At 36.3% G+C, this 27,595-nt stretch overlaps 1 protein-coding gene across 2 annotated transcripts in view; it reads right to left on the minus strand.

Moving 5' to 3' along the window:
* Positions 1–27,595, minus strand: part of CALN1 (calneuron 1) — a 395,181-nt gene that overhangs the window by 191,436 nt on the left and 176,150 nt on the right. For both annotated transcript variants that reach the window (XM_051992010.1, XM_051992011.1), the window contains exon 4: positions 588–700. In XM_051992010.1, coding sequence (XP_051847970.1) covers positions 588–700 — 113 coding nt within the window. The remainder of the gene's footprint in view (positions 1–587; positions 701–27,595) is intronic.

Consider the following 27,595-nt stretch of genomic DNA (forward strand, 5'->3'; position numbering starts at 1 on the left):
ATGACTTAATTATAGTAAGACAGATATTAAGTGTCAGAGTCATATCTCAAACCCAGCTCCTCCCACCAAAGAATCTTGGCTGCCATCATCAGCCCAATCTCTTCCCCCAAGACTTCTTGGCTGCTATCATTAGCCCAGCCTCTCCCATCAAGCCTCTTTGGCTGCCAACATCAAAGACGGAGCTTTTCATTAGACACACTCATCTTGGCTTTTTCTTAAATTCCCATGATTGAGACGGATGGATGTGACTCCAGAGAGAGAAGTCCTAAATCCACCTCAAGGCCTTTCTTTGAAACCCAGTGTTTAGCACAATACTTGATTAATATATTTTTGTTAGCTGTCTGAATGAGTGACAAGGCTCACTATTGTTCAAATTAAGAGGAAAATACAGAAATGTTTTGCCAAAACCTTAAATATTCAGAAAGTTGATTCATTCAAAGGTACCAGTATACAGCCCACCACACACTCAACCAATAACACAACTGCCTTAGTACTAGGGAGGTAGCATAAGGCTCAGGTTAAAGCCAGTCTCAGGTCAACATTCATACTTATGCTCAAACAGTCTCTCAGGGGAAAACATGTCTTACCTGCCAGAATATACTATCTATCGTGTTCCCAAGAAAACCATCTCGACCTTCCGAAGACACCAGCTTGGGGCCCAGGATTGTCATGAATTCATCAAAATCCACCTGGCCATCCCCTGGAGGGAGAAGAAATAAACATGAATCAGTCTGTATAAGGATTTGAACTATTAAACACAATATAAAGAGGAAACCTGCCCCTACATCCACGGCCTCCTCCCTAGCTCTAAGTTCTCTTTCCCAGCATGCCTTTATTGATAGAGACATGGGGGGGAGGTTAACAGCAATTTGTAATGATGTTTTCATGCTATCCTTATCATCAAATCTTCAGCCCTTTGAATGTACAAGAGTTGCTTCTCAATTCGGAAGAGGATTTATTTGTCTTTTGAAAAACTTACCATTAGCCAGACAACTTTCAAGCTAATGTGGGGACTCTGGATAAAGGGCAAACAAAGCCCAAGAATCATTTTTCATGATCCAGTGGAATCAGTGGGGGTAGTATTCTAGTCCTTTATAATGATTGTTCAGGAGAAAATTTGTCCACAAGATTATGTCACGATTTCTTATAATAGCTAGAAACCTGAGCATGGAACACAGGGTCATAGATTTGGAACCAGAAGAGAGTTTAGAGGCCACAGTCCAACCAAGTCTCTCATTTAAAGGAAACTGAGGCTCAGAGAAATTGTGACTTATATATAACTAATTAGTATCTGAGGTAGGATCTAAATTCATGTCTTCCTGCCTCTAAGACTGGTTATTGATTGTACCCAAAAAATAAGTCTAGAATAGGAGGCAGACAGCTTGGGTAGAAGTCTCTACTCTCCTATGAAATGTGTGACCTTAGGCAGTCTCTCTGGAAACAATTTCTTCATCCATAAAATGAAGAAGTTGGACCAGATAGTCTTTGGTGTCCTTTTTAGCTTGTAGTTGTTAAGAATATCAGTGATATTTTAAGTCTTTCTTTATAGAATCATAATATACCCAATATAGGGCAACCATTGGGATGCAACCTCTATCGGTTTCTCCTCCTGGATTCCTCATTTGACTTTAGTGGCCATCTGTTTCTTCTTCTTGATTCTCTCTTCTCCCTTGTTGGGATACTACTGTCTTCTCCTTCAGAATCCTTTAATTCCTTCTCACATACCCTAAGAAAGGAAAATGTTCTCCAAGACTCTATTCTAGATCTTCTACTTTCTAGATAATCTCTCAGTGACCTTCTCTTATTAAATGACTCCCCAAATTAAATATCTAATCCCCATTCTCACAAGAAAGTTCCAGTTTGAAATTTACATTTACCTGACAAATATTTCCAACTATATGCCTCTCCTTTCCCTACGCCCAACTCAATGTGTCCAATGCTCATAATTTCCTTTCAAATGTCCTGTACCTCTTCCCTGTTTGCTGATTTCTGCTGATAAGTCCCCATCCTCCCAATCACCCGGAATTGATACTTTCATGATATCTTAGAGACTATGTCACCAAGATGATAGAGTACAGGTGGGAAGACCAAGGTTAAAATCTTGCCTGTAATACCAACTAGTTAGTTGTGTTATGCTAACTGAGTCACCACCTCTGAGCTATATATTTGCACTAAATAGCCTTAAAAATCCCTTCCAGTTTTGAATCTACACTCCTATGATCTTTTCCTTTCCTTCAAGTCTCACCTCCCATAAATTTTCAAGTCCCAACCATTCTGTCTCGGCCATTTTTTTCACATCTGTGGAAGTCTACATACAATAAGACCTCTGAAGTGTTGCCAAAGTTAGGGAGAAAGTAATGAAGAGATGGATTGTGAATGGGCTGCCTAGCCAGAGCTAGAGTTCCTTGAAAAGTTAGTAACTGGCCAAAGTAAGGGTGGTCCCCATTCCTGAATGGGTGTGTTCTTGTGAAGAGTAATTAGCAGCCTGGGATCAATTACAGAATGTTTGCAAATATTCAAATCCAAGAGCCAGGAACTTCAACTACAAATTACGGTGCCTTTCTGGAAGCCGATTTCCCAGCCTCCTTCACATGAGGATCACAGCAGTCTCCCATTACACAGCAACCATTTATTAATTGGCTACTATTTTGCATTGTGATCAGCAATGGGAATATCAAGGCTCTTGAAGCTTACATTCTAATGGAGAAGACAACTTATACATATAAAGACATATACAAGACAGAAATCAAGCTAACTCAAATTTACCTTGCATCCAAAGAGACTAGCGGTTGAAACATGTAAACTGAGCCATACACATAGGCTCCAACCAGATCCAGTTCCTCACTAGCTCTTGCCTAGACCATCATGATTCCCTTCTTATTGGGATCCCTAATAAATGTGTCTCCTCTCTAATCCACCTGCAAATTTTCTAAAGCAAGATTCAAATACAAATACCCAAATTGTCATCAAAATTTCCCATGTTCTCTATGATAAAAACACAAACTTCTTAGTCTGATATTCAATAATTTCTACAATCTGACTCCAAGTGACTTTTCTGGACTTATTTTACTATGCATCCTTTTTGAGTTTCCACTTCCTAGCCAAAATTGACTACTGACAATTCTTTGGTTACATTTCTATTTTTCTAACTTGCATACAGAGATGCTCATGCATGTTCCACTATATAATTGGAACATATTCACTCCCTCCTTTTTTCTTACTGAAATCCTCTGCTTTTTGGAGGGAGCAGGTAGTGTAGTAGACAAAACACAGGACATGGAGACAAAAAGACCTGAGTTCAAATCCAGCCTCAATCATTTACTGTTATGAGAACTTGAGCAAATTATTTAGTCTGCCTCAGTTTCATCAACTGTAAAATGGGGATTCTAATTATCTATAATTATAGATAAGACAAAGAGTCAAATGAGATAAATTGGTAAAGTGCTTAGCACAATATCTGGAATATAGTAGATAATTATTCTTTTCCCTTTCTCTTCTTCCTTCAAGGCAGCCTAGATGCTTCCTTTCCTATGAAACCTTCCCACATCTTCCCAGATGGAAATTATCTCTGCCTTTTCAAATGTCTTACTGAACATCGTCAATAAAATAATGTGCCCTTTCTACCCCAGAGCTCCCCTGAGTAATCTGTTCTCCATTGGGCCCTACTTATTCAGATATGAGACTTATCCATCATTAAACTATAGAAAGACTGAAAACAAGGATGTCTTATTTTTCATTTGTGCATCTCTAGTACCCAGCAGGAGTTTTACTCATGGGGGATGGGGGAGCCAAGGTGGAACAAATTTTAGTCAGCTCTATCCTCGAATACACTCATAAGATGATGTCAGCATTGGTGCATCAGTCATCCAATTTAGCTATAGCCATTTTCATGGAGAAGAGACTTTCATGGTCCAGGTATTCCTGCCTGCTTGGACTAAATGTCAAGGTCATTCACAGTTTTCCCTCTTCCTCTTCCACATCAGACTCTAAAGTCTCCTATGTCCTACTGCAAGACTTGGTTTGTCACCCAGTGGCTAGAGTACTTCCAAGTAATACCTCTGAGAGTGCTTTTTGATGGACTTTCTGACTGATCAGCCAGAGATAGGTTCCTCGCTCTCATCAGGTCATATTAATAATAATTAATAACTATAATAACAAACTTTTGTTTATTGCCTTCTGTGTGCTGGATACTGTGCTAAACATAATATAATCATTATCACATTTGATCCTCACAATAACCCTTAAGGTAAATGTTATTATTATCCCCACTTTATAGATAAGGAAATTGAGGCAAGTAGATGTCAAGAGATTTGTCCAAAATTATAATAGTCATCTGAATCTAAAATTGAACTCAGGTCTTGCAGGTGTCAAGTGCAGCACTTTATTCACTACAGCACCTAGATGCCTCAGATAATCATATTCATTTTTTCTTTCTCTCTCTCTTTCTTTCTTTCTCCCTCTTCTTCTTCTTCTTCTTGTTATTATTATTATTATTATTTTTCTCCTCCTCTTCCACTTCCTCCTCCCCTCCTTCTTCTTTTTCTTCTTCTTCACCATCACCATCATCATCATCTTCTTCTTCCTTAAGGTTAACAAAGTTTAAACAACCTTGGAAAATAGGCATGCAAACTGGATAATATTATCCTTATTTTACAGTTGAAGAAACTAAGGCAGACAAAGGTTATGTAAGTTACATAGCAATAAGGTGTCTGAAGCCTTATTTGAACTGAGTAATTCCTGAATTTCAGGTTCCTTTTCTTTCTTTGCTGCTTTTTTTCTCCTTCATTTTTTCTTCTCCTACTCACTTCATTTTCTTCATCTTCTTGACTGGATTTTTTGAATTACATCTATTTATGGAAAATGACCTTTTCTTACCTGTGGCTATTTACACTGAAATAATGTTACCATATGATTATAAATTTAGAGATGGATTTTTTTCACCTGAAACTTCATATATAAATACATATACACAGAGAACATATATATTCACCCACATACATATGTATGTGTATGTGCATGGCATGTGTCTGTGCAGAGAGACAGAGAAACTAAAAAGAAAAAGGGAAAGGGAGGAAAAAATCAGAGGGAGGGAGGGAGGAAGAGAGAAAAGGAGAGAGAGAGTCAGAGAGACAAAGAAAGAGGGAGAAAGACTCTCTTTATTAAAATGTGAGCTTCTTGAAAGTAGAGAATGTCTGCCTTCTCTTTCTAATTGTATCCCCAGTGTTTAAGAAAGGACTTAGGACAAGCATAAGGACTGGACCTGGTGTTTCATTGTATAGGAAGCTAACACATGAGAAAATTCCTTATACCAATATACATTGGTATTGTCTCTGAAAGTTAGGGACATTAATAGGACATAAAATTACAGCTCTAGAGTTGGAAGGGATCTTAAAAGGCCTTCTAGTCCTTATTTCACTTGTTTAACTTAATTCTATTTTTTGATTAACAGAAACATCTATTTTTCTTCCTCTCATCTATCCTTTATTGGAAGAAAAAAATACAACTTTGTCAATTTCAAATTATTGATTTATTTATTTCCCCAATTACAGGTAAAAATAATTTTTAACTTCCAGTTTTTAAAACTTTAGTTTCAAATTCTCTCCCTCCTTCCCCTCCTTTTCATTGAGAAGACAGGCAATTTGACATTTGGTTCTTATAATAAATATACATCATCAAGCAAAACAAATTCCCTCATTGGCCATGGCCTGTGAAGTCTGGGCTAGCTCCCTGGAGGCCTCAGAATCAGCCAGAGTCAGGATAAGCAAAAGTCCTTGGTCTTTAGAAAGAGAAGTGAAAGGGATGGACAAAACTGCCACAAGCTCTCCACCGACCAACCTCCCTTCTCCTCGTCCTCCTGCAAAGTGACTCTGGCTTGGGTCACTCCACTCTCTAATCCTTCCTACGATTATTTGTGTACACCAAAAGATCGAGCCAGCACAGAATAGTGAGAAGGGCCATTTTTCCAAGCATATGCTAATAAAGTTATTGTCCAATAGGTAATTAGCCTTAAGTGCTCGGTTGTCTGATTCCAGTGCACCAATTCAGAGTTTCAGACCTTTACAATGGCCAAAAGATATATGTCTCATTTTGCATCTGGGGTCCTGTACCTTCTCTCTTAAGGGTGGGAAGGGAGAGAGCATATTTTATCATTGATTCTCTGGAATCATGGCTGGTCATTGCATGTTCTTAAATCTTTTTCTTCATAATATTGTTACTGTATTGATTTCTTTCCTAGTTCTACTCCCTTGACTTTTCATCAATTCCCAAATTTCTCTGAAACTGTCCCTATAATAATTTCTAATTATTGAGTTAGCATACCATCACTTGTTCAGTCATTCTCCAACTGATGCACACTCCCTTAACTTCCAGTTGTTTGCCACCACAAAAAGAGCTGCTTTAAATTTGTGTCTACATTGAACCAGTCTATTCATTTTACAGATGAAGAAACTAAAATTTGGAGGGATTAAATAATCTGCCCAAGGTTATACAGGTACCAGTGGTAGAGACAACACTAAAACCCAGGTATTTGTCTCCAAAGCTATCACTCTTTCCACTGTTCCACATTCTAGATGTTCTTTTTTTTTCCCCATCGCCTGTACCTTTCACTGTTCCAAATATGAGAAATTTCTTTTATGAAATTGCAAGTGGAAAAAATTTTGAATCCCATTTCAACGATCCCTGTCAATGTGGCTACCTTTAGCATGGTGCTTTTGTTCTCACAGGCCTAACTGATGGCCCCATGTGGAAACTGGAACTTGGGGTGGGTAGAATTTACACCAAGAAGGGAAATCAGGGTCCTCTTCAAACTGGTCTGTGCATGTCATTTCTCATGACCATGCTGCACTTGACCTTCAAAATCAACCATTTAAAACTGTGTAACTGTTTGACACAATTTAAATAACTGAATTTTATAAAGACAATTTCCTACCTTTGGGTTGTGTTTCAAAGGAATGGCCCTGGGTCAACTGGTCATAGGGAATGCTAACCCTTCTCTCGTTGGGCATAAGTGTTACTAATAAGGCTGTGCTATTCTAAATGCCCCCGAGTTAAGTGAATCAAGAGTTATTCTGATGACTTAAGCATTAATGGCCAAGCCTGCACAGCCCTGAACCTCTCACCAACCCTATTATCTGCAAATGATCCCAGGCCTTTCTGGGCATCATCATTCACGGATTATGGGTACAAAGCTCATTTTAACGCAGTGTGTGGTAGGAATAGAACAGACTGCAAGGAGGAAATAAAGAACATTTGTAAATAAGCAGGAGATTGCTCGCAAATAGCTTTCCCTAGGCTTTAAGGGAAAAATCAATAGATTTTAACAAGATTTTAACAAGGACCGGCACACCATAGTTGCGTCTGTCAGCCTATGTCTCAGTCAATGGCCATATCTTCATGGTTTGTCCACTATAGATCCAGATGACTCCAACCAAGGCCAGTGTCATAAAGTGGCTAGAGTGTTGAAAATGGATTTAAATCCTGCCTCTGCCATCATTAGCAGTGTGATCCCAAGTAAGCCATTTCACTTCTCAGTGACTCAGACAACACCCAAGGATGCAACAACTGAATCACGTGTGATCTGCTTTGATGGAGGGAATTCCCATACTAGAATTCCACCACATCAATGAATTCACAGACTTTTCATGATCCTCTTGTTGTTGTTTTGTTCAGAAGAGTGATTTTCTCAGTGGAGGTAAAGAAACTCCATCTAGCAATGAAAATCGATGACTGCTCTGTATCTTGTGGTCTTAGCGAATTGTATGGAGCCTGGAAAGTTTAAATAATTTGTCTCAACTCAACTGTCTCCCTCACATTTTTTATTAATCTGTGTCAGAGGCAAAGGTTATTCTGAGTCTTAGGCCAGCTATCTATCCATTATATCTCACTATTTCTCATATAACTCACATCCTCATTTATTTATAATATAATTTGCTTCTAATTTAACCAATCCTGCCAAAGCTTTACACAAAAAGGAGAAGATTCAGAAGGACTATTGAGAAAACTTTCTTTGACCAGCAGGATGAATACAGAGAGGCTTGGAGAGACTTACATGGACTGATGCTAAGTGAGATGAGCAGAACCAGGAGATCATTATACACTTCGACAACGATATTGTATGAGGATGTATTCTGATGGAAGTGGATTTCTCTGACAAAGAGACTTAACTGAGTTTCATTGGAGAAATGATGGACAGAAACAGCTACACCCAAAGAAGGAATACTGGGAAATGAATGTGAACTATTTGCATTTTTGATTTTCTTCCCGAGTTATTTTTACCTTCTGAATCCAATTCTCCCTGTGCAGCGGGAGAACTGCTTGGTTCTGCAAATATGTATTGTATCTAGGATATACTGCAACATATTTAACATATATAGGACTGCTTGCCATCTTGGGGGGGGAGGAGGGAGGGAGGGGAAAAAACGAAACATAAGTGATTGCAAGGGATAATGTCGTGTAAAAATTATTCTGGCATGGATTCTGTCAATACAAAGTTATTATTAAATAAAATAAAATTTAAAAAAAAAAGAGAAAACTTTCTTAACAATCTCTATTGAGGATCTTCCATTTCCTGCCTCCAGCCTTTGAAAGGATCCTGATATAGTTGTCTGGAGCCTTCTAGCAGCTAAACAAGAATCCTTAGGTTCTAAAATCTCAAAGCAACGAACACCACGTGAGCACCACTCAAAAAATATCTCTTTCTACAAGTCAACAAATATTTATTAAGCATTTACTGTGTGCCAGAAAGTGTCTCAAATTCTAGAAGTTATCCTGGATTAATCCAAAGTAAAAGTCAGATTTCTGAGCCTATTGGACTAGTTTATGGAATAGATATGAATATGTGACAAATACCATCTTGAAATCTTCATTAACACCTTGGAGTCAAGCTCCCATGCCCCCCACCTGCTGCCAACAGACACATTCATACAGGCATCTCCTGAACGAACCAACCTAACATTCAAGATACTTGGTGGGGTTACATTCACTCGAAAACATAGCTTGAAAGTTCCTGCCTATACACTTACTTTTACTAGTCAGCCAGAAAACACAAGTGCAAAGTGATAATACATCCTAGCAAGAAAAAGCACAATAACACATTTTCCCCACAAATCTCGGACATACTTTCCCACAAATGTACACATCACAAATGAGAAGAATGGACATGTCTAGGCAACATGCAGGGAAAAACCCATATGAATGGAATCTATGAAGCCAGGGCACATAAGGAGAGGGGCAAGTTCTCCAGCACTCCAAGGAGCACAGTATCTTCTTCTTATGTTGACAACATGCGTCTGTTGCATGGGTTCCCTACTGCTCTTGCCTCGTGTGCAATCTCTACTGGCCATGTAATCTCTAGGGTTGTCTCTGTGGCTCACCACCAAGCTTGCCACCGTGCAGATTCTGCTGGGCACGTAGTCCATGTCTGGGATTGAGATGGAGCTTGTTGTCTTTTCTTGGTCTTTTATATTTGCTATATGATGGTGCTCTCCTAGATCCCTGGTCACCATTTAAGTAAGTGAATGAGCAACAGTTTGAGAGGGACAAGCCTATAGAACAATCTTGTGATCACTTCAAGGTTGTTAGAGACTATAGGGCAATATCAGGCATCTTCTTTTTCTCATGCACCTGAAGTACCAGCAACAATGGATTACATAGCCAAGCATCAAACTAACTGAAAGAAGCCAGCCCAGGAAAGTTCCCATATTCATTCTGTATATAATGAATCACCTGGTCTCCTCTAGCTAGACTGTAAGCTCCTTGAGGACCGAGACAGTTTTCCCTTTTGTCTCGATATGTCCAGTATCTAACAAATTGACTGGAACCAGTAGGTTCCTAATAATTCTTTATTGAGTGATGTAGTAACTATAAGTGCTTGTTGACTAAGACTAGTAACTGGGAATAACAGATGAAGGAATAAAGGTGGTAGAAGCTGAAAACTGGGATCACAAGGACCTCCAAATGGGGAAAATCTTTGGGTTTGTGCTACAATAAATGCCACCATCTAGACCCCTTTCAATCCTCTTCGACTAGAGATCTGCTGCCATTGCTCTCTGTTGTGATAGCCAGCTAATTAGTGGCAGACAGATCCTGGCAACTGCTTGCTATTTCCCATGAGTTCTCTGTAGATTGTAAGCTAAGGACTCACTAGCTTGTCCTTTTTTCTAGTGTTTCAGTTTCATTAGTTATCTCCTTGACTAGCAAGCTCTTTGAGGGTAGGAAGGATGGCCTATATTTTTCTTATATTCCACATCCCACATCCATCTACAGTGATGGGCATATAAAAAGCAGTCGATATATGCTTTCTGATGAAAGAACAATATTATGTTCAGCAGCCACATAAATAGCACTGTGACATAATTCTTCTACTATTAACAGATTGCCTTTTATATTGTCTATTTTTAATTTTTGAAGAGTACCAATGACATCAAGGGTAAGGTCTTGACTTGAGGATCTGTGAATTGGATTTAAGTGAGGGAGAGTTGTACAGTCATCAGACTCTCATTCAGAGTGACCTCACAGAGTAAGACAAAAGTCAGGATGGCTGGTGATGGCCCAGGATGTGGTGGATGACCTTGGTGTCTTTGATGTCTGACCAAGCTCTAGGAACTCAATAACACCTGCCTCAGCTGCCTTCATGGCCTTTGGAAGAAATCATTCTCATCCACCCATTCTGCTGAGAAATATGTCTTCATGTCCTTGGGTACATGCTTGGTGGGGATACCCTCCTATTTCACCAATGGGCTTGAGACCTGTTGGTTACCATCAGCCTTATTTAATCTTCTGCCAAGACAGTTTTGGAGGAGTGTGTCCACTGGCATGGTCCAGCTTCTTGGATACCAAAGGTAAAATGAACATCCCAGAAAAGGATTCTGCAAACCTTCATAGCAAAAAGCTTGTCCTCCTGAACAGTTCATACTCTCCATCCTTCATATTAGATTTGCACCATCTCCCCAGAAATTACTTTGTATATAATGAGGCTTGGAGGAGAGAGATGGTCATATTGGTAATCCCCAAAACTCAGGACAACCTGGGTTCAAATACTGCCTCTGATATATACTGACTATGTGATCCTGCATAAATCAGTCAATCTCAGCACTCCAAGCAGCTGTAAAATATAAATTACAGAACAACTGCCAATCTCTCTTAGTAGAGAGAATTTCCTTGCTTAAGAGTTCCTTATACCCTTCACAGGTTCAATCATGGATATACACGGATATGCAGGCACACATATGTACTGTATGTGTATACAATAGTGCGTAGGTGCTAATATATACATCTATGATATATGTGTGTATACATTTATATATAAGGGTAGGGTTCTCTTTTCACCCCAATGTCTCAACTGAATGTCCCCATGTCTCAACTGAATCAATCAATGGACTGACCAAGTCTTGAATGTGTAAATAAGATTATTTGCACCCTATATTTTCTTTATTTTTAATAATAGCTTTTTATTTTCAAAATACATGCAAAGATAGTTTTTAACATTCATCCCTGGAAAATCTTAAGTTACAAATGTTTCTGCCTCCTTTTCCCCCATTCCCCTCCCCTAGAAAGCAAGTAATCCAATCCTATATTTTTTATGAAGTGATTAGGTCAAATGCAGCAATATGAATAGTTGTTAGAATCAGCAATAGGCACTAGGCAGTGTCCTAATCAGCAGCCTGTCTAGCTGTGGACATGATCAAGCAGTGAACCAGTTTAGTGGTAGCTCCTTTCCTCTCTCTCTCTTTCTCTCTCACTCTCCTGCTCCTTCTTCATATCTCTAATTTGAACTAGTCATCTGAGAAAGTAGATAAGTGTCAAGCATGGAAACTGGATCAGTTGGGATCAGAGAAACTGACCCAGTAGGAGAGAAGACATTCACCTGGGAACAATAGTCAGTCATTCAAAGAAAGGTAGCTTCAGGGAGTGTGACCCTTTGTGTCAGAGACTGGTGCTACCTATGCACTCTACAAAGGCCCCAACTTTCACAGCCCAAAGAGAACAAAACCTGAGGGGAACTTGAGGAGAACAGGAAAGAAAAGACTTTCCAGTAACAATGAGCTGGGAGCCATGTGTGTTCACACTATATGTGTCCCTCCTCACTACCTTTGTACATTGGGGGAAAAAACATAAGGAAGGAGAAATTGAACCATTTCACAGGAAACTGGGAAGAGCTGCATGGGTTGATGCACAGTTCAACAAAAATTGAGCACCTGTCTTCTCACAGCCCTTCAGGCATTTGCCATTTTCCTTTTTTATTATTATATTTATTTATATATAATAAAATATATTTATTCTACATAATATATTATGCTAAATAATATATATTATTATATTAAATGATAATTTTATTATTAATAATATCTATTATATTGGATAATATTAATATTATCTTATTCATTATCTATTTTTATTATCTCCTATTTTATTATCTAAGCAAGGCTTAAATGTACTAGGTCTCAAAGTTGGTTATATTTTCATTTCTCTAATTAGTAATAGTTTAGAATATTTTATATGATTGTTGGTAACTTGTATTTCTTCCTTTTTTATCTGTTGAGGAACAGCATTTTCTTTTAAATCAATTCCTTATATATTTTGAATATATTAAAATGTTGCCTCTATTCCATTCCTGAATGAATTCTTTATATAACTTGGAAATGAGACCTTTATCAAAGAAAGCTGTAAAGATTTTTCCCCAGTAACATATTTTGTACATTAATTTTGTGCCCACTCTCCCAGTTGAGGCTATTTGTATCTAAGGAAGAATGTGTCCTAGACTTTGGGGGGGTATTTATGTAACAATTACTATGTAATCATCTTATTAAATATTATTGTTGTTCAGTTGTTTCAGGCATGCCTGACTTTTTGTGACATCATTTTAGAGATTTTCTTGGCAAAGATACAGGAATGGTTTCCCATTTCTTTATCTAGCCTATTTTACAGATATGGAAACTGAGGTGAAGAGATCACCAGCTAGCAAATGTATGAGTTTGGTTTTGAACTCAGGTCTTAAAAGTAATTGGGTCAGCCTGATAATCAATGGGAAGTACATGGACTGTAGAGGACGGGGCAGCTAAGTAACAGAGCTAATATTTAAACCAGGTCCCCTTACTCCAAACCCAGCTCTCCTTCCACCAAACCACTGGGTGTCATGGATATATGAATTCTCCCCATCCTCCATATCTTGCAGAAACCAGTTTTCAATATCACAAAGGTGATGCTCAGAGTCAACCAGATTTAAATACCATTCAATCTCTTTTAAATAGCAGTTGACAAGTTGTACAATTACCAATCAAGGCACTTTATAACTAAACAGAAAATTAAATAGGTGAAAAAAATCAGGCTGTCTCATCTCCCCTCAATCCTAATTCATCATTGTTACCAACACATATTTATTAAGTTCCTACTATGTCCTGGTCCCATGCCAGGCTCTGAGAATACAAGAAGAAGGAATGGAAGCAATCCCTAATAAATAAAGTCGTATATCCTAGTTGAGGGGAAGGGGTGACAAATAGATACACATACATAAATATAAAGTTAATAAAACAAATAAATTCAAAGTAGTTAAATGCAAAATGGTTTAAGAGAGAAGGCATTAGCAGTTGAGAGAGGAGCAGATTGGGAAAGACTTTGTACAGATGATGCCCAGGATTTATCTTAAAGAAAAGAGGTATTTTGTTAAGCAGGATAAATGAGGCATTGGTGGGGAGTGGCCCATGCAAAAGCTCAGGGATTTAAAAAGTTTTCCAGAGTCTTTCAAGATTAAATTATCTTGGGGGGCACAAGTCCTGGGAAACTATTGATTAGAAGGTAGCAAAGGGTCCAATTTTAGACAGTGTGGGCCCACAAGGTCCTTGGTAGCTTGTGTGAAGGCTGATGACTGGAAAGAAATTGTATGATGTCCCTTAAACAGCTAGAAAAGCAACTCTTTCTATGGGATCAGATTTGTTTTGTTCACTGCCATCAATGAAGGCTCAGAATTGAAAGAAGGAGTGGGAGAATGGGGAAGGAGAAAGAAAAGCCAAATTAGCCACAGGGAAATCATGCAAGTCCCTTAACTCAGGATCAGATCAAGGCAAAATATGGTGTCTGGTTGAATGAAGATGGTTGGGCTGTATCCTATTGCTCAAACCACATCTAGAGAATTATGGGAAGATGATGAACTTGCGTTTGGGAAGGACATTGAGCAGCTAAAAGGTGACCAGAATGGTGAGCTAGAGTGCAGACCAAGCCAGATACTAGACCTCCTAACTTAGAACTGAAAGCAGTGGGAATTGTTAGCCTCAAGAAGACTTGGATAAGAAGCTGGTGGCTGTGTTTAAGGCTATCTCACCAAACAATGATTAGAATTGTTCTGACAGACCCTAGAGGGCAGAATAAGGAGAAATAAAATAGATATTGTAGAGAGACATATTCCAGTCTGAAGCATGGAAAGCCTTCCTAACGGTCAGAGTTATCTAAAAGCAGAAGGCAAGTCCTCTCAATATAGCAGCTTTCCTTTCACTGGAGATTTTCCATTGAGACCCATATGGTCACTGTTTGGGTATATTATAAAGGGAGATTTCTTTTCCAATACAGATTTAGGCTATATGGCCTCAAAAGTTACTCTCAACTCTGAAATTCTGTAGTCTTAGCAATTCTATTTTTTGATCATATTAAATATTTATTGATTTAAAAAAATATTTTTAAAGTAGGTTATTATTCCATATTTTAAAAATATATAGCAAAGGGCAGAATTCAACTTTTAGCACAGTGGTTCTCAATCTTTTGTTTTCAGTCTCAATTCACTATTAAAAATTATTGAGATCGATTCAAATAGTTTCTGTTTGTGTGGGTTATATTTATAGACATTTACCATATTCAGAATAAAAACTAATTTTAGGTTTGTAGATCCTCTGAAAGGATTTCAGAGATCCCCTGGATTCTCTGGACTCCACTTGGAGAACCACTGATTTAGCAAAGTCATTGCTTGATTACACAGGGTCAGCCTCTTATTTTTTCCAGTTAGCTTTCTTTACTGAGTTCTATTCTCCAATAGAAAAATGACCATAAATCAAGGCATTCCTAGGGCCATGTCATCCCAAAGATTCTAATATCCTTCTACATGACTGGGGGGCATCTCATCACCTTCTCCCTGCTAGGGATTATTATGGCTTCCTGCTGGGCATGTGTTTCCATTTCCTAATGTCTATATAAACTACAATTCTCCTCTGACCCAAGACCTTCATGGTAGTAAGCACCAGAGAAATTATTCCACCTCCAGTTATGATGTTATCTGCTTACTCAAGCACGAAGCTATAAATACTTGAGTAACTCCTGAAAGGCTGCAGAGGCTAAAACAATTGGAATTGGTTAGACCATGTCCAAAAGGCATAGCCACAAATGGATCTCTTTAACACTGTGACCCCATATCCCATGGAGAACTATTAGTTCAAAAGTTGGCAGGTAACTAGTCTGGTACTCTGAAAAAAGCCCTGGCACTTAGGTCAGTGAACTGTGTTTAAATCATATACCTTAAACTAAATACCTATGGAATCCTGGGCAAGTGATATCATCGCCCTGTGCCTCAGTTTCCTCACTTATAAAAAAGAGGGGCTTGGACTGGATAGCCTCTGAGATCTCTTCCATCTCTAGATCAATGATATCAGGATCCTAGTATTTTGAAACTTGGGGAAGAAAATTCTTTAAAAAAAAAAACAACAACAACAACAACAACAGATAAAACAACCCAAAGGACAGCTAGATGGTGCAGTGGATAGAATATCATGCATTGAGTCAGGAGGATCCCTTTTCCTAGGTTCAAATCCAGCCTCTGACACTTACTAGCCATGTGACCCTGGGAAGTCATTTCACTCTCAGTTTCCTCACCTTAAATGAACTGAAGAAGGAAATGGCAAATTATTCTATTATCTTTCCCAAGAAGATCCCAAATGGGGTCATAAAGAGTGGAATATGACTGAAAAATGACAACACCAAACATCCCAGAATTTCTTTGGGATTATGTTTCTTTTGTGAAACCAAATTGGAAGAGATTAGTTAGATCTCTAGCAGGCACTATGGTGTGGGGCAAAATATAAGGTGAAAGCAGTGTGCAGTGAACATTATGCATTTTTAAAAAAGGAAGAATCAAAAATAAATGCACAACTCGGAGGAACGTCACAATTTCACACTCAGATGTTAACAGGGCAGGGAGGAATTGAAGTTTCAATCGCATTGAAAACTGCCAGTGTTTGAGTGCAGGCTTTGCTCCTAGTGTGGGATGTTTTCATAGTTCTGATCACCAGACTTCCTCATGAAATGAACTAAGGAAACCTAAATGTTCTAGGCCCACAATCAGGTGCCAAAGAGAGACATATGCAGAATCCATTTCCTATTTTAAAAATGTCTATTTAAAAAGTAAAAATCCAATCAGAAAGGCTGAGACAAACCGCACTTGGGAATTTCTGGAATAAAATTTAGTCAGCTCTCATCGTCAGGTTTTCTAGGGGAACTGTTTCCTTCATTCTCCTTTCCCCAGTTTCTGTCTCCTTCTTTCTCCTTATAGTTCCTTTTAATGGATGCTCAAAATCTTTTCAGCTAGAGTTTTGTACTATCAGGCAAAATTTTCCCAATGACAATGATAATAACTAATATACACACAGCTTTATATCAATGTTAATATAACATTTGAATAGACATTTACATTTATTGATTGATTAATAGGACATTTTGAAATTTACAAAGTGTCTAACATAGAGGGCAGCCTCTCTCGTGTTCATAATCATTTATTAAGTACCCATTGTATGCCAGGTACCATATTAATTGCTAGAGACAAAAAGAAAAGCAAAAAAAATAATAATAATTCTTATTCTTGAGGAAATCACAATTGAAATGGGGGCATAAGGGTGAGGAGATCCAGGCAACCAACTATCTATTATACACAAGAGAAATTGGAGATCATTATGGAGGGAAGGCACTAGAATTAAGGGAGATTGAGAAAGATGGAGAAGATGAAGTTTAACAATAATCTGAAGTAAACCAGAGAATTCAAAGAGAGAGATAAGACCAGAGAGAAATTCAGCTATCAGAGACAGCCCATAAAAAAGTATAGTCAGAAAATGGAGGGTCCTGTGCAAGGCAATGCAAGGTGGCTGGCATTGCTAGATCACCAAGTGCTTGAAGGGAATAAAGATTTAAAAAGACTCTCTAAGACTACTTCAACTACTCTCATTTATGGGTCAGACTCCCATCCATGGCTGAATTCTTCTCTTGTGATTCTGGGAGTAACCCTAAAGATTAGGGTGCCCAATATTAACATTATCAATGTAATTCCCATCGATTATCAGTCAAATAACTAGATTTTTTTAATTATAACTTTTTATTGACAGAACCCATGCCTAAGTAATTTTTTACAACATTATCTCTTGCACTCACTTCTGTTCTGACTTTTCCCCTCCCTCCCTCCACCTCCTCCCTTAGATGGCAAGCAGTCTTAGACATGAAATAACTAGATTTTAGAAAAAAAATTTACTAAGTTAGCTTTCTCCTAGTTTCCAAGGTCAGTTTCTTTATAGAATCCATAGCTAACATTTCTCCAAGTAACACTCCATGATTCGAATCCACTTCTAACCTGACTTCAAGTGTAGTGCAAGTCTCATGAAAAACACTGACCCTGTTGAAACACAGTGTCTTCTCATTTTGTCTTTTTATCTAATCTGATATTAATTTTGACCTCTGTTCTATCCAGTCTATAATCAGATTTTACTTGTATCACATATTTTTACATACACAGAAATATTTGTTTGTGATAGTGACAGGCAGGAGATGGAATTCTAGATTTGGGAGTTTAAATCCTGTCTTAGACATATAAAAGTTGTGTGATCCTGAACAAGTCACTTAGCTTAGTTTTCTCATCTGTAAAATGGGGATAATAATAGATGGCATTTACTTTACAGGGTTGTTGTGATGATCACAAACCTCAAAGGGCTATGTAAATCCCATTATTATTATTATATTATATCCTCTTATATAACACTATATATTATACTCTTGTAATGCCAGCTTTCAGTAGCTGAGGAAAAAGCAAAAAGGCAGATTATTTGGTTAAGGGCAGGGTTGGGGATTATCATCTGTGAACACGTGAATGATGGAAATGAAAATACAAACTAAAGAAAGGGGAAGTGTTTGTTTGATCTAGTTAATTATCAGTACCAGGAAGGGAAGAAAGTAAAGCCAGAAGAGAAGTAAAATCATAAACTGAGAAAACAAAGTAGCTTTGAGGTAGTAGAGAATACACTAAATGAAGAGTAAGTTTAATAGAAGTGATGAAGAGAAATGCAAGGAGATTGTGATCAGAGAAAAAATGTTCAGGTCCTCCCAGGTAGAAGAGATTGAGGTGACATTGAGGTCTAAGGATAAAGTGAAATTGGATTTCTTGGGTGCTAAAACGGTAGATGTGAGATCACAGACCAATACCTCTAGAACTATAATCTAAGTCTATGAATGAACCTCAGAGGCCATTTAATCCAACCCTCTCATTTTACAGATAAAGAAGCTGAGATCAATAAGGAGAAGTGAGTTTTTCAAGATACCACATATAATAAGAATCAGTTATCCTAGGAGGCCTGGTTGACTTGAGAGTTTTAAGATGCATGCCTTATTTGTGGTGGCAAGGAATTGGAAATTAAGTAGATACCCATCAATTGGAGATTGGCTGAATAAATTACAGTATATGAATGTAATGGAATATTGTTATTCTATTAAAAACAATGAGCAGGTGGATTTCAGGAAATTCTGGAATAACTTATATGAACTGATGCTGAGTGAAGCAAGCAGAACCAGGAAAACATTGTACACGGCAACAGCAAAATTATGTGATAAGTAACTTATGACAGACTTAGCTTTTTTCAGCAATATATTGGTCCAAGGCAATTCCAATAGACTTGGGATGGAAAATACCATTTGCATCCAGAGAGAGAACTGTGCAGACTGATGCAGATAGAAGCATATTGTTTTCACTTTTTTTATTTGTTTGCTTTTTCTTTCTTGTGTTTTTTTCCCTTTTGTTCTGATTTTTCTTTCACAATATGACTAATATGGAAATCTATTTAAAATAATTGTACATGTATAATCTATGTCGGATTGCTTGCTATCTTGGGTGGGGAGGAAGGGAAGGAGAAAAGAAAATTTGGAATTCAAAATCTTACAAAAATAAATGTTGAATGTTTACATATAATCGTAAAAATTAAATATTATTGAATTTAAAAAGCCTACATAATTTGAATAGAAATTAGACCATAAAAGTTCTTCCCATTTCTAATTTTAAGCTTTTAGAACCCAATTCCAGTAATTATCACATTTTTCTCCATTTTAAATAATGTTTTGGTAACAAAATCTGAATGGATCCTGAAACAATTTTTGTGACAATTCTTGTATTCCTCTCTAGAAAGGAATCAATCATTAAGTTTTAGCTGAGCAATAGACCTAAACTAAAAACATACACACACACACACACACACACACACACACACACACACACACACATATATACGTATATGTATATATAGCAGGTATAGTAGAATCTTAGGTAATTAGTAAATATATATTTTGGATTGAACTGGATACCAAACTTGCAAATTCACAGACACAATCTTTGGCCATAAGGAAGTTCCAGTCAAATTTGGGAGACAAAATCAACGTGCAAAAAATTGATAAATAAAGTAGTGGTTCATACAAAAAATATATTTGGGAATTTTTTGGTTTATCACAATTTCAATATGAGACAGAAGGGCAATCACATGGCTGCTAAAAATACTGCTACAATCAAAAGACATATTAATAGAAATATGGCATCCAGGTGACACAATCCTTGCTTTCCATAACCTACTAGTCAGATCACACCTAGGAGGTTGTATCCATTTCTAAGGAAGATACTTCCAGAGTATCTTTCAGACAAGCTAAAGGAACGTCCAAAAGATGTTGATTGGGGTACTTAAAGGGCCAACTTAAAGGAACAGCTGAGGAAAGGGGTAATGTTTAGCATGGGGAAACAAGGACAAGGAGAATGCGATAATTTGGCTTCCAAAATGTGATATATTGTCATCAGTAAGAGAAAATATACCTTCTGCCTGGTTTTAGATGATAAAAATAAAACCAATGAGCAGGAGGGACATTTAAACTTAGTATTGGAAAAAATTTTCCCTCGAAAAGTTATTTTTATTGAAATCTTTTTATATCACCTTCATTTTCAAATATGTCCTTGTAATTCTCCTCCCAAAAGAACCCTACCTTATAACAAAAATAAATAAACAAACAAAAAATAAATGGGGAGAGAAATCAGCTCAGCTAAACTAAATGATGTATCAACCAAGTCTGATAGGCTCTGCAATGCAAAGACTTTGCTGAAAATAGAGTTATTCAATAATGAAACAAGCAACACTGCAAAGTAGTGACTTCTATATCAATGGAAGTATTCAAGAAGAGACTGAATGATCATTCATCTGTAGTGTTGTGGTAAAGATCCATGTATTTAGTGGAAGTTAGGACTTGATGACCGTTGAGGTACCTCCTAACTCTAAAAATTATGACTCATTTATATATAACATCATTTTTATAATAAAGTATTAGTTGAGTGATACAGATATATTTAAAATAAGTTAAAGATGAAATAGATTAACCATGATCCTAATAGATATATAGATTAGATTTATAGATATAGATTAACCGTTATCTATTAGGATCCTCAAAAGACTAGGATGCTCACCTCCAAAGAATCTACCACATCTGGGGTGCTCACTCAGCTGAAGTGCTCAAGAATCTCCTACTCAAGAATCTTTCTCTGTCCATAGGAAGTTTAACCTGGAATAGTATAGAGGAAGATAGGTACCTCCATGGAGATACCTCCAGGTACATTATCTCACCCTAAGGCTCTTTTACCTTCCCCCTGTACATTTTCACTAATTATTTTCGTAAAATGCTTCTCACATTTGAGGAAATTAACTTCTCCATCAAGGACAATTTGATCAGTCAACCAAACCAACATAAATTAAAATGTGTGGGAAGGACAGGTGAAGGTGGAAAACTTCTGAAGAATTTAATGCAGATATTCTTTTCTACTTTTTTTGTTTTAGGGAAAAATTAAGTCTTTTCTTTCATCTAGTCCCCTAAGTCAACTCACATAAGATAACATGTTACATACAAAGGAATACTAAAATTGTCATAGAGGATAGCTTCATGACATATCCAAATCCTGTTTCCTACCAGAAACTGTTATTTTAAAAAGAGGAATACTCTTTCAGTTAGGAAAGACGGGACCTAGAAACTTAAAATTGCAAAGCTGTAGCGATCGCTGTGGTCCAATTTCTGCACAAATCATCTACTTTTTTATTATACTCCTGAGACATAGCCTCAGATTCTTCTTAAAGACCTTCAATGATAGAGAATTTACTGCTCCCCCAGGCAGACCATTCCATCTTTAAAAAGCTCTGCTAAGAATTTTTTAATTTAAACTGAAATCTTGCTCTCAGTAACTTTTACTCATTAGCTTTATTCCCTTCTGTCTGGGCTTCTGACTTTATCACCATAACTCACTTGCCTTCTCACCCTAGAACATCCTTCTGCCATGTCTGTTCCCATTGGTGTCTTCCTTCCAGTGACTTAAGAGAAACATCTTTCATTCTCCTTTTAGCTATCCTCTTGAGTCTGTAGTCTTTGCCCCATATTTGCCTCCCCCTATTCTGCTATTCAGTTCTTTTTATATATTGCCTTTTCTCATTAGAATTAATTAGCAAAAGTCCAGGGCTTAACACATGCCGGCAAGGACTCTCTCTCTTTTTCTGTTTATCTCCAAGGCTTAGCACAGTACCTGGCACATAGGAAATACTTAATAAGTGTTTGTTGCTTGCTTGCAACTTACCTTGGTTCTAATACTACCTTCTAAGGCCAACCAAACACACTGAAGCTCTCTTCCATATGATAATCTTTCCAACATTTGAAGACTACAAAGTATGCTTCCCTACTTCTCTGACCCATGCTGAATCTATCAAGCTCCTTCTATTTATTTTTCCATAACATAACTTCTAGTCCCTTCACCATCCTGCTCACTTCCCTCTGAAATAGTCTATGTTGTCAATTTCTTATAAAATATGGTTTCTAGATCAATGCATTGTTGGTAGAGTTGTGCGACTATTCTGGAGAGCAATTTGAAACTATGGCCAAAGGACTATAAAACTGTGCACACCCTATAATCCACCAATGTTACTACTCTATTTTCATCCTTTTGTTGTTTGTTCATTTGTTTTTCTTTCTCATGGCCTTTTCCCTTTTGATATGATATTTTTGGCAAATATTAAAATATATTTAAAGGATTTATTTTAACCTATATATGCTTGCTATCTTGGGGAAGGGGGGGTGGAAGGGAAGAAAGGAGAAAATTTGAGAACATAAAGGTCATACAAAAATGAATATTAAAAAACTATCTTTATATGTATTTGGAAAAATAAAATACTATTGAGAAAATTTTGTAGTGCCAGAAGTAAACACAACACTCTTGGTATGGTCTATGTTCTCAGTATTTCTTCTTCTTTCATCTCCTGTACATATCCTTTGAAAATTTGGGTTCATCATTGAGCTTTCTGAGAAAATATATTGAGCTCTTTAGAGCCCCTGCTTCCTCATTAAAATCCACTGTCAGTTGCACAACTAGGAATTTTGTCCTTGAATATTTGTCATCTATGGTGGGAGCAATAGCTACTCAATGAAGACTAAGCTAAAACTAAAACCATCGTTTTCATTTCCATATCACCTAAATATAAAAATACAGCTCATAAGGAATCATGCACCCTTCAGACTTGACAAATACTATAAACTGGGCACATCACCTCAGCAAAGGCAAAGACAGAGGTGTTATTCCTAAATGAATCAATGCAAGATAGTTGCTGAATAGTCTTTTGCAGCTATTATTTAGTGAAAACCTTTTGTTAAATGTTAGATGGTTTGAACTTGAACTACCTGGATGATCTGAGTCAGATCTGGCTGAAAACACTATCTCTCTTCAGCCCAAATTTCCTTTTTGGAGCCAAACTACTTAGCTGAGATTTTAAATTATTATTTTTTCAAGGCAATTGGAGTTAAATGACTTGCCCAGATTCACGTAGCTAAAAAGTGTCTGAGACCAGATCTGAATTCAGGAATTCTAAGGCTGGTGCTCTAACCATCATGCCATTTAGATGTCCCAATTTTAAATTAAATTTTAAAAAAGATTAAAAAATTCTCTGAAAGCCAACATTCTAGTGCTGGTTCAGCCAATTGCTACTGTTGTGACTTTGGGAAAATAACTTAGGCTCTTGAACTCTCAATTTCATCCCTGTACAATAAGGAGATTGGATGGATGATACCTAATCTCACTTTCAAAACCAACAATTCATGTTTCTGATATCTATCATCATATTTCATTCTCATATTTACAGTCAACAGAATACAGATAGAAATGGTCCTAGGGTAAGTTGCTATTCTACTATCATTCTTTTCTCTTTAATGTTGGGCAAACATGCATATATGAATCAAATAATGAGATTTTTATAATTGAAATAATAAAGCTGTAAGTTATTTTTTTGTAGATTCAGTGAAAGCATTTGCAGGGAAACTCCAGTAGTACACAGGATGATGATGATGATATACACAATACATTGTCTTATATAAACTTTGCTTCATTGTGCTAAAAAATTGAAGGTTTATGGCAACCCTGAAGTGCCATTTTTCCAACAGCATGCACACATATCATGTCTCTGTGTCACATTTTGGTAATTCTCACAATTTCAAATTTTTTCATCATTGTTACACCTGTTATAATAATCTCTGATCAGTGATGTTACTACTGTAATTGCTTTGCAGTACCATAAAACATGTGCATATATGACCATGATTTTAATCAATAAATGTGTGTATTCTGACTGTTCCATTAACCTACCTTTCCCCATCTCTCTCCCTCTTCCCATTTTTTCCCCTCTCCTAGACTTCTTTATTCCCTGAGACAATATTGGAATTAGGTCAATTACTAACCCTAAAATGGTCTCTATATGTTCAACTAAAAAGAAGAATAAGTCAATATCACAGATTTCATCTTATTTTAAGAAATTATCACAGTCACCCCAACTTTCAACAATTACCACCTTGACCAGGCAGCAGCCATCAACCTTGAGGCAAGAGCCTCCATCAGCAAAAAGATTATGACTCACTGAACAATCTGATTATTGTTAGCATTTTCTACCAATTAAGTATTTTTAGTTTAAGTATGTACATTTTTTAGACAGAATACTATTGCAAATTTAATAGACTAAAGTATAGTGTAAACATAACTTCTACATGCATTGGGAAATCAAAAAACTCATGTGAGTCATTTTATTGTGATAGTCTAGAATCAAACCCACAATATCTCTAAAGGACACCTGTACCTAGCTTCCTCTTCTTAGCATTTTTTGGTTTCTTCCAAATTATTTTAAGAGCTTTTTGTTCTACATAGTCTGAAGGTTTGGATAATTTGGCAGGGCTGAATCATTTAAAATATTCTTTGGTAAATATTATGTTTAAGTCATTGTATATGACAGTTTCCTTTATAATACTCTTATTTCCATATACTTTACTGAATTTCTAAGTATATTGGGGAAGGTACTGTAACTATCATAGTGATGATCATGATCATGATAATTGTCAACAGTGCCTAAAGGACATACAATGGAAAGAGCTTACTCATTTTCCCGATGTCAAGCTTTAAGGTCATGTATTCTGATTTCCCTTAAGAGACACTCTTTTGTGGCTCTATTGTCAATAAATGTGCATGTACTATTTGTAACCCAAGTATATTTTTTTGCTTATACTATAATAATAATACCTAATATGTATGAAGTACTTTAAGATTTATGAAGTAGAACTTGAAGAAATGGGTTCTAAGGTAAGCTTTCTATCTACTATACCTTATTACTTTTTCCATACTCTAATGAATATTGAGGTGAATTTTTTAAAGAAAATAGTAACAGAAAAACTACAGAAATTTTTAAAATTATTCACAGTGACCAGGTTGGGTTTATATCACAGATACAAAGATGTATTAGAAACATTAATTAATTACTTAAATATAATACTAACTTAAATGATTATGTCAATCTGAGGAAAGGAAAACATTTTCTAAAGGTTCATATGCTAAAAAACCTAAAAAGCTTGGGCATAAAAAGTCTTAATATGATACCAATACTATGTACATATATTTGTATGTAAAATATATACTTATGCATTTAATATATATATACACATAATTTTATATGTGTGTATATATATGTGCATATATGTGTGTGTGTGTACACCCAAATATATATGTATGTGTGTGTACTTTATCCTTTATCTGTAATAAATAAGCAATAGAAGCTTTCCCAATAAATACTGAAACAAATCAAGCATCTATCCTCTCTCCAATATTATTTGACATTGTTTTGAAAGTGCTAGTGAAAGCAAAAAGACAAGAAAATTAATTTAATGCATATATATTTGTGAAAAGGACACAGAATTATTTTTATTGGAAGATAAATTATTATTAACTTAGAAAACCTCAGAGAATCAGCAAAGAAAATGAGACAACTCATAGTTTCATTAACTAGAGGATGAAAAATAAAGACACAAAAATCATCAGTACTTCTTGGGAGCAATAATAAGAGATGAGAAGGGCTTTTATTTGGTTACCTTTTTAAGGAAAGAGAATAAAAAAGGAAATCCTATTTGAAGTAACTATAAAATACACAAAATATCTGGGATTTAATCTACTAAGACACATTCAACACAATTACAAAACACACTTTAAAGAAATTGAGAATGTTTCAAAACTTGGAATGATATTTGCTGTTGATGGCTGAGTCATATTTTATTATAATAAAGCTACTACCAAAATTAATTTACAGGTCTGGCATTATACTAAGGAAACTAGCAAGGGAGCACTTTATACAGTTAAACAAAACAGAAACAGGATTCATTTGGAGGAGTAACAGATCTAAATTCTCAAGGGAAATAAGGAAGAAAATGAGAATAAAAAGGAAAAGTACTTCTGGAACTGAAATTACATTATAAAAAAAAATCATCATCAAATGTACATTTGTTTGAAATGAAAAAGTAAATTCATGAAATAGACTAGAGAATCAAGAATGAGAAATACAGTCTTTCAAGCATAAGAATATAAACTATTTGAGCAAGACATTCTTGTTTCATAATTATTGCTAAGAAAACTAGAAAACTGTTTGACCAAACACAGGTTTGGACTAATATTTTCCATAACATAATGCAAAAAGTGGCAAATACATACTAAACTTAAATATAAAAGGTCATATATCACTTTAAAAATGGAGTCAAATGGAAGCACAATTTTAGGGGAATAATGTTTGACCAAATAAAAAAAATAGGGGATCATAAATGACAAAATGACTAATTTTGATTCTATGAAATATGAAATATGTTTTTACTAATAAAATCAAAGTTGCTGTGATAAAGAGAGTTTTTGTCAGGAAAGATGTTTGCATCAAATTTCTCTGATAAGAATATGACATTCAAAATATATAGGGAATTAATATATATGAGACCAAAAGCAAAGATGTGTACTCAAATGTTAGAAATAAAGTACTCAAAAGAATTGCAGAAGTGAAATTAGTCTACTAGTGGTCTGAGTGTCTTGAAGGGAGTAAAAAGTAGAAACAAAAAGACCAGTTATGAGATATTACAATAATACAGGAATGTGAAAATGCCATCTCTACTAAAATGGCAGTAATAGAAAGGAGAGGATGGATATTAGATGCACATCATAGGTCAAATTGATAGACTAAATAGATATGAAGATGAGAGAAGAAAGGATAAAAGTTAACACCAAGTTTTAGAGCATGAGAGGTTAGGGGAATAGTGGTGCTACATTGATGTCAAAAGAAATAACAGGTTTTGAGAAAAAGATAATGAGCTTGGCTTTCAATTTGTTAAGCTTGAGCACATATAAATGGAAAGATCCTATGGGCCACTGGACAATTGGATCTAAAGCTAAGTGGAGAAAGCAGAGTTGGAGATAATAGATTGATAAGCTACCTCCACAGAAGTAACAGTTGAAACCATGGGCATGAAAATGATTGGCAAACTGCAGAAGGAGAAAAGAAAGCCAAGAAAGGTACAAGTTTGAGCAACATCTACTTAAAGGATTGAGAGGCAGATGTACTCATGAAGGAGACCAAGAAGTGGTTAAAGAAAGAGGAGAAAGATCAGGAACATATGGTGTTTCCACAGCCAAACAAGAAGAAGCTGAAGTGGTCAGTTTTATAAAATGCTCCAGAAAAGCCAGGGAAATGACTTTTTTTTTAAAGTCACTAAATTTTGTGAATTTTAAGAAAACCATTTCAAAGTCAGAGGAAGGATGGAAAAAGTAACTACCCTATTATAATCAACTTTTTCATAAACCTTGACAGTAAAGGGTAGAAAGGAGATAGGAAAGTACCTAGTTAAGATCAAAGGAACAAGTGAAGGCTTTTTTCTTTAAAATTAATAAAAGTTATGTTTGTTTTAAGTAAACTTTTAATTGTTGTTTCTCAAAAAAAAATTGCACATCTAGTCTCATTTCTGA

The sequence above is a fragment of the Antechinus flavipes genome, chromosome 4, assembly GCF_016432865.1.
Source record: "Antechinus flavipes isolate AdamAnt ecotype Samford, QLD, Australia chromosome 4, AdamAnt_v2, whole genome shotgun sequence".
Classification (NCBI taxonomy): domain Eukaryota; kingdom Metazoa; phylum Chordata; class Mammalia; order Dasyuromorphia; family Dasyuridae; genus Antechinus; species Antechinus flavipes.